The sequence below is a fragment of the Pistacia vera genome, unplaced genomic scaffold, assembly GCF_008641045.1.
Source record: "Pistacia vera cultivar Batoury unplaced genomic scaffold, PisVer_v2 Contig1144, whole genome shotgun sequence".
NCBI classification, from domain to species: domain Eukaryota; kingdom Viridiplantae; phylum Streptophyta; class Magnoliopsida; order Sapindales; family Anacardiaceae; genus Pistacia; species Pistacia vera.
The window spans coordinates 180,537-195,163 of NW_022195187.1; the positions used below are offsets into that span (position 1 = coordinate 180,537).

The 14,627-nt window shown below is 35.4% G+C and overlaps 1 protein-coding gene across 1 annotated transcript; it reads right to left on the reverse strand.

Annotated features, from left to right (window-relative positions):
• Window positions 1-6,248: 6,248 nt before the first annotated feature.
• Window positions 6,249-10,654, reverse strand: LOC116144978 (cell division cycle protein 48 homolog). Its single transcript, XM_031430437.1, has 9 exons — window positions 10,523-10,654; window positions 10,262-10,427; window positions 9,710-9,938; window positions 8,848-9,614; window positions 8,361-8,582; window positions 8,155-8,226; window positions 7,501-7,782; window positions 6,887-7,246; window positions 6,249-6,779 (listed from the first exon to the last, which is right to left on the reverse strand). The coding sequence occupies exons 1-9, from the start codon at window positions 10,549-10,551 to the stop codon at window positions 6,486-6,488; spliced, it is 2,421 nt and encodes an 806-aa protein (XP_031286297.1). The 5' UTR covers window positions 10,552-10,654; the 3' UTR covers window positions 6,249-6,485.
• Between the last annotated feature and the right edge of the window lie 3,973 nt (window positions 10,655-14,627).

Below are 14,627 nucleotides of genomic sequence, written 5' to 3' on the forward strand. Positions count from 1 at the left end.
TGTATTTAATTATTTATAATTCATATCTTAAAATTATAATGGCGGTGTGTTCTTCTATAAATTTTCTATTTTTTTTCCTATTCTTTTCATAATGTTAAAAATAATTGAAGATGTAAAAAATAAAATCACATTTCATTTCAAAGCAATATTTGAAAACACACACACACAAAAAAAAAAAAATGATTTACTATGTTTAGATGAAAGCATAAAGTAGTTTTTATTTTAGACGTGGAAATAGATTATATAAAAAGAGAAGAGTAATATTACATATATCAAATGAGGTGTCATCTTATTTGACAATACTATATCTTTTTTTTTTTTTTTTTATATGATCGAGAGTATCTGATTCAGTTTACGTCCACTTTAACTAATCCTCAGGATCCTAGAAGCATTGGTCATATAAAAACTCTAGTAGCTATCCCTATTAGCAACTAAAGAGAGACTTAAACTCAGAATCTCTTGAGTAATACAGTTAAAAATTTCTATCGAACCACTTGATCATCCAGAGATAGTTAATGCCATGTTATTCACCACCTCATTTAAATCTAAACACCACACAATAACACATCAGTTTGGGATGAGAATTTTGGAATAACTTTTTAAGATAAGCAATATTATTCAAAAGATAAATATAATATATTTTTATTTATATAAAAAAGGGTCCACACCCTTTGTCTCCAACCTCTCTTTTCTTTGTTTTTTCTCATTGGCATATAAATCATCATCTATTGAGTCTGTGGTTGCATTTACAACTGTAAAACTTAGTTCAAGTAAATCTTTTAGGTGAAAATTTTAGTTTGAAAACCACCGTTAGTTCACTCCATTAAATAAAGGATTTAAGTTACTTTGTAATAAATATGTCAAATTTATGATACAACCCAGAATCAGATGTTCAGATCTGCCCAATCTGCAAGCAAACCCATAATACAATAAATGAAAGAAAAAAAAAAAAAAAACAAATGGGGCGCAATCAATGTTGACATAGCATATTAATCGCATTGAAATAAGTTTTCACCGGCCTATTATGAGAACTGCAATATCCATATACTTTTAGCCTTTACGAAAACTTCTTCCTCATTATTGACAATCAAAATCTTAGGCTGCTCAATTCATTTTACGCTTCCCCATTGTCATTTTTTGGGCCTTTTTCAGTTATCATCCTTTTATGTTCTTTTTGCACTTTCCTATCTAACACTTGAGCAAAGTTATGTAATCTGTTGAGGCTCATTATAGAGCTTCTGTACCTGCCAAAGAATTAGCAAGTTAGTGAACTATTGGTGAAAGGTAAACTTTTTTATGTGAATACACAATAATTACAAAGTATCCCTAATAAAATTTCCATCCAACAATTAAGTCCCTTTATTTACTTTTCATTTATATGCATTTAGTACCTATTCAATGTATTATTAGATTTGTTGATAATTCAATCAAGCTAGTGGTTGCAATCACTTGCCTACTTGTTCTAAAATTGATAAAACCCAACTAAATAGAAGGGCCACAGCCAAGATTATTAAGTAATCTTTATGAAAGTTTTAAAATGATAGTATGAAAGTGGCCAGGATTATTGAATTTTCCCCCAACAATATTTTACCAATTGCCAGGACGCTTTATGGAAAGATGAGATACGTTACCAATGGGGTCCTTTTCTCTTCTCTTTCATTAGTGATTCCAAAAATATTAGGTTTGCAACCTAATCTCACAATTTTCTCTTACAACTTTAACGTAACAGTAAAGTTAACACTACTATATCAATTGACAATTTTAACTAAACGTGAACGATCGTTCCTTAATTAGAGACGAATAGTCATTCCTTAAAGACAAACCGATTGTTCATTAATAAAAAATTATTGTTTTATTAATAAAAAATTATTGTTTTATTAATAAAAAAACAATCATTCCTTATGAAGGAATGATCATAAGAAACATCCATAAGGAATGATCATTCGTTCATAAGGAATTGCCATTTTTTCGAAGGAATGATCATTCATTCATAAGGAACTGTCACTCCTTATAAAGAATCGGTCGTTTGTCCTTAAGAAACAATTATTAGTGTCTAGTCAAAATCATTTAATGTCTTGGGTGTGATGAGAGCTAACGTGATCGACAGTTGTCAAATCAAATATCTTATTGAAATTATAAAAGAAGATTGTAAGATTGAGTTGTGACATAGTATTACTCAAATATTTTATAACATTTGTAATAACACATCTTCGGGTTCTCAAATCATGGTATATGCAGTGAATTGTAATTTCAATATTCTATATTTGATTTGAAAATGTAACAAAACTTCAAGTTTATTGCGTTTTTCTAAGGATCATGATATAAGATCATGATAAAAGTAAATCGATATATTTTATTATTATTTAAAGAGTTAAAGTTGCAACATAAATAAAAGACTACAGCAGCATAATAATTGGTGTTACGAGTTTCATACTTGAAATTAGGAGACAGGATCTCCAAGCTCATATCAAATGAAATGCTTCAATAACAATAAATATTAGACCAAGACTTTAAACTCATTTAAGGCCGGTGCCACCTCCGCAATAACCATTTTTACTGCTCATTAAATACCAGTATCGAATAGAATATTGCCACACTTCTATAAGTCTGCACGTACAAATATAAAAAAATTTAAACTAAAATTAAATATAACTTATTTAATGAAGTTCTGTGAAAAGTAGTAATGTTACAGTTTGCAAATTCTTGTATGAAAATTAAGACACAACAGGTAAAATGATATGTGGAATAGAAGAAATTTTCTTTCAAAAAAAATGATAAATTAAGAAAGCTTTATAGATGATTGTCATTCATCTGTGTTGGATGTGGTTCATACTTTTATACAGGATTGACGAATTATCGAAGGACGTTGACATACTTCAGGGTCTTGCTCAAATGTGATTAGGTTTATTATTGCTCATTTTATATATGGGTTTGAAATTGGTTTGTAAATATTTGGAAATGGAACACTTTAACCCAAATGTGATTAAGTTTACTNCGGGTTCTCAAATCATGGTATATGCAGTGAATTGTAATTTCAATATTCTATATTTGATTTGAAAATGTAACAAAACTTCAAGTTTATTGCGTTTTTCTAAGGATCATGATATAAGATCATGATAAAAGTAAATCGATATATTTTATTATTATTTAAAGAGTTAAAGTTGCAACATAAATAAAAGACTACAGCAGCATAATAATTGGTGTTACGAGTTTCATACTTGAAATTAGGAGACAGGATCTCCAAGCTCATATCAAATGAAATGCTTCAATAACAATAAATATTAGACCAAGACTTTAAACTCATTTAAGGCCGGTGCCACCTCCGCAATAACCATTTTTACTGCTCATTAAATACCAGTATCGAATAGAATATTGCCACACTTCTATAAGTCTGCACGTACAAATATAAAAAAATTTAAACTAAAATTAAATATAACTTATTTAATGAAGTTCTGTGAAAAGTAGTAATGTTACAGTTTGCAAATTCTTGAATGAAAATTAAGACACAACAGGTAAAATGATATGTGGAATAGAAGAAATTTTCTTTCAAAAAAAATGATAAATTAAGAAAGCTTTATAGATGGTTGTCATTCATCGGTGTTGGATGTGGTTCATACTTTTATACAGGATTGACGAATTATCGAAGGACGTTGACATACTTCAGGGTCTTGCTCAAATGTGATTAGGTTTATTATTGCTCATTTTATATATGGGTTTGAAATTGGTTTGTAAATATTTGGAAATGGAACACTTTAACCCAAATGTGATTAAGTTTACTATTGCTCGTTTTATATATGTGTTTTAATAGTGAAAAACCTAAGTGAGAAATATTGCGAAAAAGGAGAGTTTGAGTGAGCTGCTGACACTATTATTCTTATATTGCTCCAAATTCCTGAAAACTCAATAAAACTTTTTCATCTTTAATGTTGGACATAGTTCCTTTAATTAAAAATGAACCACAGTAAACTGATTATCCTTTTTACTTTTCTGCTTCACAGTTTTGTGTGATTTAACGATATATTCAAGTTGTTACTATTTTTTTTATGCGGTAGTTAATTAATTAATAGATATAAATATGCTCTCTCAACCCCAAACTTTCTCAGCTTTATATATAATATATATACTTCACCAACAAACTTGTTGACAAAATTTTAATTATCTTCATTATTATTGCTGGTAAACGGTGGCTTACTCTATGTAATTCAATTAATGGAATATCAATGTATATTAAGCTATAAGCAATATATGTCTCCACCATCTTAACTCACATTAAAGAGGCAGTGTCGACGCTAGCTTGTTTGAAATATCCTGAAACTGTATGTATTAAATGGTTTTTGTTGAGTAAATCACTTTGAATTTGAAAACAAATTCGAGCCAACTGCTATAAAGACCGCCAACTGGGAGATGAACATTATCAACCAGCTTAATTACTGACCAAGACATGAGCATATATCAATAAGTGAAAATTACAAGTAACAGATATTAATACGCAGAAATTTGAAGCGTAAATGGAAGAGATTTAGTGCAACTCACGGGCATCGTCACCTGTTTCGTGGTAATAAAAAAGAGCACCCACCTCACCAGTCACCACCACACCTCCAAAGATATAATGCTCTTTTGCTATGAGCTGTTGTCATATTCATTCATATCTGCTTTACTTTTCAGCTACTCACGAGCTTATTTAAGTCCCTTTTTGATTTCACCTCAACTCAAACTCTCCCATAAAACCCCCGCCCCGCCCCTCCCTTCTCAAACCCAAACCCAAACTCAAAAACATATTACAGCTTCCACCAACAATATCATTATGTCTACCACAAGCAGCTTTTACATTATGATAATATTCTATGTCCTGTTATTGTTGAGTTCTTGGCAAGTTTCCATGGCTGGACGTAGCATTCCGTCGAGTGTTCCGAGCACCATGAGGCCTCTATCGGAAGATTACGTGAAAGTGAAGCCTCTATCAACGACCAAGAACCGGGTTTTTAACGGGAAAGAAGTGAAAAATTGCTTGCCAAAAGGGTATAGGCATGCATCAGCTCCAAGCCGCTATGTGAATTCTCGAGTTTTTGGTGGGTGTCCTAATAAAGTAAGCCCCAGGAAACATTGAAGACCAAATTAATTAAGTTAAATATTTTGTATATGGTTTCCAAGTTGATGATGGAAATTGGTTTAACTTCTCTTCGGGTTCTATATTATAATATATCAGCCTGTTGAGGAATGAGAGGTGAAGTATGTTTTTGGAATGGAGAACAAATTAATTAATTTTGTGATGACTGATGGAGTTTCTACGTGTGGAAAACAAAATTATTGTATGCTTGTATGGCAGAATAGAACTAGTTTATATATATATATATATATATAAATAAGATGGTTTTGTTACTAATAACTGTTGTTTCAATGTTTATTCTTTCTCTTCCCTCAATGCATATCTCTGTATCATGTAATTAGCTACATACATCAAATATGTTATGTTGACATGAGCCAGAAACCGGAGTTTTGTTGGAACTAGACTTCTATAATTTATTTTAATATAAGGTTCAATGTAGTTTTAGTATTCAATGCAGCACGATGTCAACCATTTTTTTTTTTTTCAGAAGAAGGTATTATTTATGTTACAATCCGCACGTGAAGATCATTATTATTAATGTTTTTGAATTCGGAATCAAGTGAACCTATTTAGAGTACTGGGATCAGCATCGACTAACTCACGGCTCACCTTACACCGTTCAATGTCATTCAAAAAATTTGGGTCATCTAACCTTTCTGAGCTATCACCGTTTTGACAAGAAGTCTCATAAATAGCCTCCCCTCCTTCCATGTAAAGCATGTGAACTCTTAACTAATTTATTAACCCAACTGGCCTCATTGCTCAGCTATATCCCTTTGCAATTTTGGCAACTATTTCACCCAATTCTAGAGACTGAGTTAATGAAGAAAACAGAGTAACCTAAATCTTATTGGAATTCACAGAAATTTAGCTAGCCAACTTTCTTTAAAATTGAAATCATTATTTTGAAATTTATAAACCTAGTTCTATTAATTGTGACTAAATTTATACTGAAAACGAGATACTATTAAACCTAACCCATATATATATATATATATTCCCACTTGAATAACACCGTATCCGTATGGCAAGGAAACTTATAATCACATGAAGCTCATGGCCATGCAATCTAGTTCAAAATAAGGGATGTGGAAACTCAACCAGTAAAACATAAAATACTTTGCAAACAACAGGAAAAGCGTCATGAACTTCTAATTTTTCATTGTCAGTTTAATCCATAAATAAAAACAAATAACAATTTGACAATTGGAAACTGAATGTTAAATGTAGCAAATGAAATAACACTAACTGGTAAACCTAGTCCCATGATGAAAGAACCTACAAGTTCCATATCTTGTGGTAAATGAAATAGCTTAAGACAAATGTCACATACATAAGGAAATTTCTTTGGCGGGACACTTGAACAAGTGAATAAAACCTAACTATACAAATCATCGTCATCCGCCCCACCAGCAGAAGTGGAGAATGGATCAGATCCAGTAGTAGCCCCTGTTCCAGCCTCAGAAAACCGGAATTCACTTCCGAAACCCCTAGACTGCTGCAAGGTTTGAGCAAATGCCTGATATTTGCGGATATCAGCATCACTGACACTCCTGCGAGCAAACTTCATGGACTCTTCAAAATGAGCAGCCTTAATCTCTGGCACTTCGTCCTCGACATCCTCATCCATAGCTTCAGGATTGTCCCTTCTTCTTCTCTCCTTCTCAATATCCTTTAGTAATGTAAAACATTTTGTAAAGTTATTTGCAATGAAATATTATACATTCACACCATGTTCCATAACTTTATACAAAGCAAACAACAAGTGCAGAGGCATACCTTCTCTATGTTCTCTCTAATGGCATACTTGCAAGCTCGCTGGCATATCTCAGTAATATCTGCCCCACTGAAGCCCTGAGTATACTTTGCTAATGCTCTAATATCAACATCTTTTGAGACTGGTGACTTTCTCAAACAGGCTTTGAAGATCTGATGGCGTGAATCCTCATCTGGTAGAGGAATATAAATTAACTGGTCAAGACGACCTGGACGCAAAAGTGCTGGGTCAATGATGTCAGGTCTATTTGTGGCCCCAATAATGAAAACTGTCTTCTTAGCTGACATGCCATCCATTTCAGTAAGGAGTTGATTCAAAACTCGATCAGCAGCACCACCGGCATCCCCGACACTGCTTCCCCTCTGGCAACATTGACAGAAATTTTTTAATTAGAACTGATCAAAAAAACATGGGAAGACATGCAAAACAAAAGCACCATAGGGGTTAATGCATTCCAACATTTCATTTGAATTAGTCCAAGGGTTTTGCTATACAAAAATAATTACTGGTCATGATTTCTTCCAAAGATATAGATCTAAACTTAAATTTTACTAAGAAAAAAGTAGATGCACATCTAAATCTGAAAAGTAAAATAATGATGAAACAAAGAATTCACCTGAGTTGCAATAGAGTCAAGCTCATCGAAGAAAAGAACACATGGTGCAGATTGTCGAGCCTTGTCAAATATTTCCCGAACATTGGCTTCACTCTCACCAAACCACATAGTGAGCAGTTCAGGGCCTTTAATGCTGATGAAATTTGCTTGGCATTCATTTGCAATTGCCTTTGCAAGTAGAGTTTTCCCACACCCCGGGGGACCATAGAAAAGGACACCTTTTGAGGGTGACATGCCAAATTTCTCAAACTTCTCTGGATGCTCCACAGGATATTGAACAGTCTGTAAAGCAATAAAAAATAAACTCTTAGCTAAAAGTTGGAAAAAAAATATGTAAGGATACCACACGTGATATTCTTATTTTAAACAACAAATATGTATCTACATATTAAATATTTTAGAAAAATCATATAGAATCACGTGTTTTTTTTTTGCTTGATATAAATCTTAATCACTTGAATTAAGGTAAAAACCATGATCTTATTCGCAGCTATGATACAACCACAAAAATTCATGCTTCTAGTATTTTTAAGAAAACTATAGAAACTTAATAATTTATATTGAATCTCATTCTTGAAAACATGTTTCTGGAGCATAGAAAACTGAAAACATCCTCAAATATGTCTTAATCCAGTATTGAATAATGATTATTACCTCTTGAAGCTCACGCTTAACATTTTCAAGGCCTCCAATGTCCTCCCAGCTGCAATTGGGAACTTCAACAACCTGTCAGCCAAAAACAAACAATTAAATCACAGTGGCAAATATTTATCCACAAGGCAACTATAAAAAATTATCTACTTCAACACAGAAACAATACTAAGCCAAATCATGATAAGCATCCCCAGAAAGTTACTCACAGTTTCACGCAAAGCAGAAGGGTTGCTAGTTCCAAGTGCAGTTTGGAAGTGCTCATTTGTAACAGCCATAGAATTAAGTATCTCTGCATCAATAGTTTCATCCTCCAAATCAATCACGTCCATTTTCTCTCTGATGCATTGCAATGCAGCTTCGGTACACAGAGCAGCAAGGTCAGCACCGACATACCCATGAGTATCTTTAGCAATCCTCTCTAGATCAACCTGTAAAGGGAAGAACCCATTTTCAGCAACAAGGAACTAGATGATATGGTGAAACTTTGACCCCCAAAAAAATAATGCTGAGTTCATATAATGGCTTAACAACTGATACATCGGAACTGTGTTCAACTGGTATTTAGAATCACCATTTAACCAATCAAATTCTTAATATAGTTCACTGGTTTACTAGTTTACAGAAACTGCATACAACTTACTTTCTAAAGTAAGTTGCACCTTTCTAAAAGTAAAGAGAACAAATGCAACTTACTTCATCAGACAGCTTCATGTTCTTCGTATGGATGCGGAGAACTTCAAGGCGCCCAACTTCATCTGGAACACCAATGTCTATCTCCCTATCAAATCTACCAAACCTCCTCAAAGCAGGGTCAATACTATTTGGGCGATTAGTAGCCCCCATAACAATAACATGGGCTCGGGATTTAAGCCCATCCATAAGAGTTAAAAGCTGTGAAACAATACGTCTTTCAACTTCACCATTTGTCTTCTCTCGCTTGGGAGCAATGGAATCAATCTCATCAATAAAGATTATAGATGGAGCATTCTTCTCCGCTTCTTCAAATGCCTTCCTGAGATTACTTTCACTCTCTCCAGCCAATTTGGACATAATTTCTGGCCCATTAATACAAAAGAAGAAAGCACCAGTTTCATTAGCGACAGCTCTGGCTATCAAAGTCTTTCCAGAACCTGGGGGTCCATAAAGTAAGATCCCCTTTGGTGGCTTCACACCAATTGATTTAAAGAGCTGAGGATGCCTTAATGGAAGCTCCACTAACTCACGAATCTGAGCCATCTGCTTTCGAACACCACCAACGTCATCATAACCGACTTCATCCAACCTATCCTCATCTTCCCTCTTCACAGGTTCCCCCTCACAGAAAATTTCAGTGTCTGGAGCAACAACACAGTATTCCCCAGGATCAGTTTCAATGACCTTGAATTCAACACTCCTCATTCCACCTCTAACAAGGAAGAAATCTCCTTTCCTCACAGGGCGATAAGACTCCAAGAAATAAGCTGCAGAAAAACCACACAAAACAAGATTAAACAGATTCTTTTCTTTTTAATCAAATGAATGCAAAACTTAATTACATGAGAGAGTAAAAACTCACGTTTCAAGAAAGCGTCAAACAGATTCCCAGTAACTCCTTCAATGGTATCATCAATAGGAAGAATGTGAACACGCTTGCCATACTTAACATCTGGGCACTGGTGCACAGAGACAACATCCCCAAGTCGAACCCTAAGATTGGATCTAACAACCTTGTTCATCCTGATTTTAGGCTGTTCACATGTATCGTCAGCAAGAGCAATGCAGATTGTATCTTTTCGTTTCTTTCCCTAAAAGCCAAATCACAAGATGTAAGTAACTTAATCAACAAAATCAGATACAATGTAAGATACAACCCTAAAATTCCTGTAATAAAATTGAGGATGAGAGCCTAGTCAACAGACCTAGTCTTTCTAACATAAACTTACAAAATTAAAATAAAAGACCTGATCCTAAAAAATTAGTATTAATGATTCGACCAAATAACAAAATAATAATAATAATAAAGCTTAAATAAAACCTACATCTGAACAAAAAAAAAAAAAAAACAAAAAAAAATCTAACCTAATAAATACAAACATAAATTTAAAATTCGAGAAGAGAGAAATCGTACTTTGATGAGAATGGTGTCGCCGCGGAAAAGCTGGAGCTTTTCCATGGTATCAGGATGCAAAGCGACGACGGAGTTGTCATCGTTAACCGCCTCGTCAACGACCAGCCGATTAGGCGATTTTTTCCTCTCCAAAATCGCCGTGGAGAAGTCCTTCTTCCCCGAACTCCTGTAAAAATCCATAAGAAAAATCAATCAAACAATCAATCAATCAGAAGAAGAATGAAACGGAAAAAAGGGTTGTGAGTTGGAGAGTAGACTCACGCGTTAGAGGATTCAGCCGGATGAGTCATTGTCGCTCAGAGAATGAGAAAGACAATACAGATCGGGAGAGATATTTTAGAGAAAAGGGAGAGAGTAAATAGATGAAGGACCAGAGGTCAGGTTGGGTTTATATAACCTGTTTTTAATTGTCTTCTTGTTTCTCAAGAAAACAATTTACTTAGACGCTGATTGGTCTTGTCAATTTCTAATGGCAATTAGGGTGGGAAACCTATTCCCATTGGTTTTAAAATACTTTTTTCATAAGGATTAGACTTTTAATTTAAAACTTATTAACCTTTTTACATTTATCTATCTGGATAAAATGTATAAATTGTAAAATATTTAATTTGAGTTTTAAATATATAAATTAAAATAAAAAACATATATTATATATAATCAACCTCTCATAAGCGAGGATTAGTATTAGATGTTAGTAAAATAATGGATATGGAACCAAGAATGGGTTGGCTGAGTCTTAAAGGCTTCGGGTTAAGGGTTTTGCTCTCCCAGTAGTTTCAGGTTCGAATCATAAGAACGGTTATTAAATATTGTCGGTCACGGACTGCAGGGTTTGTCTTATTTCAAAACCTTTGTTCGAGGTTGGGGGACCAGTCGAGGTGCGCGTAAGTTAGCTCGGACACTCCTAATAACAAAAAAGATAAGAATCTCATAATTATATTAATGGAATTACTATTTAGTCCATTAATTATATTAAATAAGTTATAATAATCCCATTTAGTTTCATGTTTTTAGATAAAAAAAACTTTAGCGTTTTGGTACCATTGTGCTCAACATGGTGTTTCAATTATAATTAAATACGTCCTTGTTGTAAGTAAAAAAAAGAAAACACACACCAGATTAATATAATGGTTTTAACTTTAAATTATTTTTTAATAATTAATTTGGAGTTATAGGATGTAATTTAAANCAATCAATCAATCAGAAGAAGAATGAAACGGAAAAAAGGGTTGTGAGTTGGAGAGTAGACTCACGCGTTAGAGGATTCAGCCGGATGAGTCATTGTCGCTCAGAGAATGAGAAAGACAATACAGATCGGGAGAGATATTTTAGAGAAAAGGGAGAGAGTAAATAGATGAAGGACCAGAGGTCAGGTTGGGTTTATATAACCTGTTTTTAATTGTCTTCTTGTTTCTCAAGAAAACAATTTACTTAGACGCTGATTGGTCTTGTCAATTTCTAATGGCAATTAGGGTGGGAAACCTATTCCCATTGGTTTTAAAATACTTTTTTCATAAGGATTAGACTTTTAATTTAAAACTTATTAACCTTTTTACATTTATCTATCTGGATAAAATGTATAAATTGTAAAATATTTAATTTGAGTTTTAAATATATAAATTAAAATAAAAAACATATATTATATATAATCAACCTCTCATAAGCGAGGATTAGTATTAGATGTTAGTAAAATAATGGATATGGAACCAAGAATGGGTTGGCTGAGTCTTAAAGGCTTCGGGTTAAGGGTTTTGCTCTCCCAGTAGTTTCAGGTTCGAATCATAAGAACGGTTATTAAATATTGTCGGTCACGGACTGCAGGGTTTGTCTTATTTCAAAACCTTTGTTCGAGGTTGGGGGACCAGTCGAGGTGCGCGTAAGTTAGCTCGGACACTCCTAATAACAAAAAAGATAAGAATCTCATAATTATATTAATGGAATTACTATTTAGTCCATTAATTATATTAAATAAGTTATAATAATCCCATTTAGTTTCATGTTTTTAGATCAAAAACTTAGGGTTTTGGTAACATTGTGCTCAACATGGTGTTTCGATTATAATTAAATACGTCCTTGTTGTAAGTAAAAAGAAGAAAACTAACACCAGATTAATGTAATGGTTTTAACTTTAAATTATATTTTTAATAATTAATTTGGAGTTATAGGATGTAATTTGAATAGTATCCCATTTAAAAATGTTATGCCTAAAAAATTAGGCTTGATGCAGGCCTGCATCAGCAAGGACCAATCAGAGTTCAAGAAGACATTGTGTCATCCAGGCGCTGCCACGTCGTCCAAGGACAGAAAGAGTAAGATTGTTATTAGTTTGGCAGGTAAAGGCCTAGCGGGTGAGTGGCTGGGAGTTACCCACCTGCCCAAGCCTTGCGTGATTTAAGGATATCTTCTGTGCTATCGACCAATAGGAAGTAGGGTAGGAACTGTACGGGACTTGCCCGCTGGCAGACCCGTAATCATTACCCAGAAACCTCTTACTATAAATAGAGAGCTCCCCTCTTATTTTTCGGGATTCGAATTCTGATAAGATAAATACCCTATCTCCCTCTCTGTATTTTTGTTTTCTCTACATTGCTAATTGCGACCTGATTGTAATATTTCATTTATAAAAAGATAGTGGACGTAGGATTCGCTTTGAGCATCCGAACCACTTTAAAAATCGTCTCCATTTTATTTCCTTTCATTTCCATTTCACGTGTAATTCCTAAGTCACCTTAGCGCTTTGCACATGTGAATAGTTGGTGTCAAAATCCAACATCAACAGTTTGGCGCTAGAAGAAGGGTCTGATTTAGTATCCGCTCTTCATCAAGAATCTCTGATTAATCGATTCTGTTCGATAGAAAATGGCCCATGGTTTCGAAACCGAGCGAGCTAGCCCCAGCAACGAGGAGGTCCCCCAGGTACAAGATGACACTTGTCCCGAAGTGCCCCTGATTCAGCATAGTACCGCGGCGGACATTCCTTCGAGCTCACAGCTTGACCCAGCTGTGATAGATTACCTGATCGAAGGTTAAACCATTTGGATCAGATCGTACCACCCGAGTCTGACAAGGCGGTGCCACTGCCAAAAACGCCTGTAGGTCACGCTAAACCGCAAAAACGGGCGAACGCCCATGCCGCGTGCACTACAGCACGTAAAGGCAAGGGAAAGCAGGTGGCAGATAATGGGCCAAAGGACTCCAAGGGACCAGTAAATACCAGTCGTGAAATAGGTAGAATACTTGTGGCTTGGCGACATGTCGCATCATGAACAGTCCCACGCCACATCGCATAGGCACCCCCACAAGAGTGCAAGGCAGGGAAAACCCCAGCAACTGCGGGTCAATTCTGACCACCACGAAGGTCGGGCTAACTCCTCGAACCTTTCATTGCTTTCACATGGCTCTAGTCAGCGTGTGTCAAGATATGTCGGAGCCTCCGGTCGAGGTAAGGAAGAGTCCGATCTATGGTTTTTCCTCAACCATAATCTTGAGGGTCGAACCCACGTTGCGAAAATTGATCCTCAAGTAGCTGGTTGCCTTAGATTGAGGAGTTACAGCAAGCTCTAGATTAGCATAGAGCTCAACAAAATGAGCGTGGACAAGTTCCTGAGACATCTCCCTTTTCTCCGGCAGTGTTAGCTGCTCCTCTCCCATTGAGGTTTAGAATGCCCGATATGCGAGCACTCGATGAGAATTTTGATCTGCAGGATCGCCTTTATGAGTTTAACGACCTCATGGAGCTTCATCAAGTTTCCAACTTGGCCAAATGTCGCTATTTAACAGTGACCCTGACTGCCTACGCCAAGCGCTGGTTTAAATCGCTTCCGCCAAGATCTATTAACTCGTGGCAACATATGAGCTTATTATTCTTGAGACACTTATAGGTGAATAGGAAGTTCTCAATGTCGTTGAGCTATCTGAGCAACATACGACAGGAGAAGAATGAATCCCTACAATCTTACATTGACAGGTTCCACAGAGAGCTACACAAGGTGACTAACATGCCTGAAGAATCTATTCGAACTCTCATTATTACGGGAGTTCACCCGCAGACCGACCTATAGAAGAAGCTACAATCCGAGGACGACATTTCCCTCGCTTGCTTTTACGACCTTACGAAGAAGTGCCTCCGAAGAGAGAATTCCATGACCGCTCTCAATCGCCACGACCCCAGCCCTTCGACTTATGCTCTTGACCAGGGGGAAGGTAGTAGAAGAGCTGATCGCATGTGGGCTAATGACGATCAGCGGAAGGGAAAAAAGCAGCGGTTTGAGCCTAAGAAATCCTATGACCAGGTTCCTCATCGCGATTGCGACAAGAATTAGTATACTCCTTTGAACGTGTCAGTATCGCCCATGAACAATCCCCT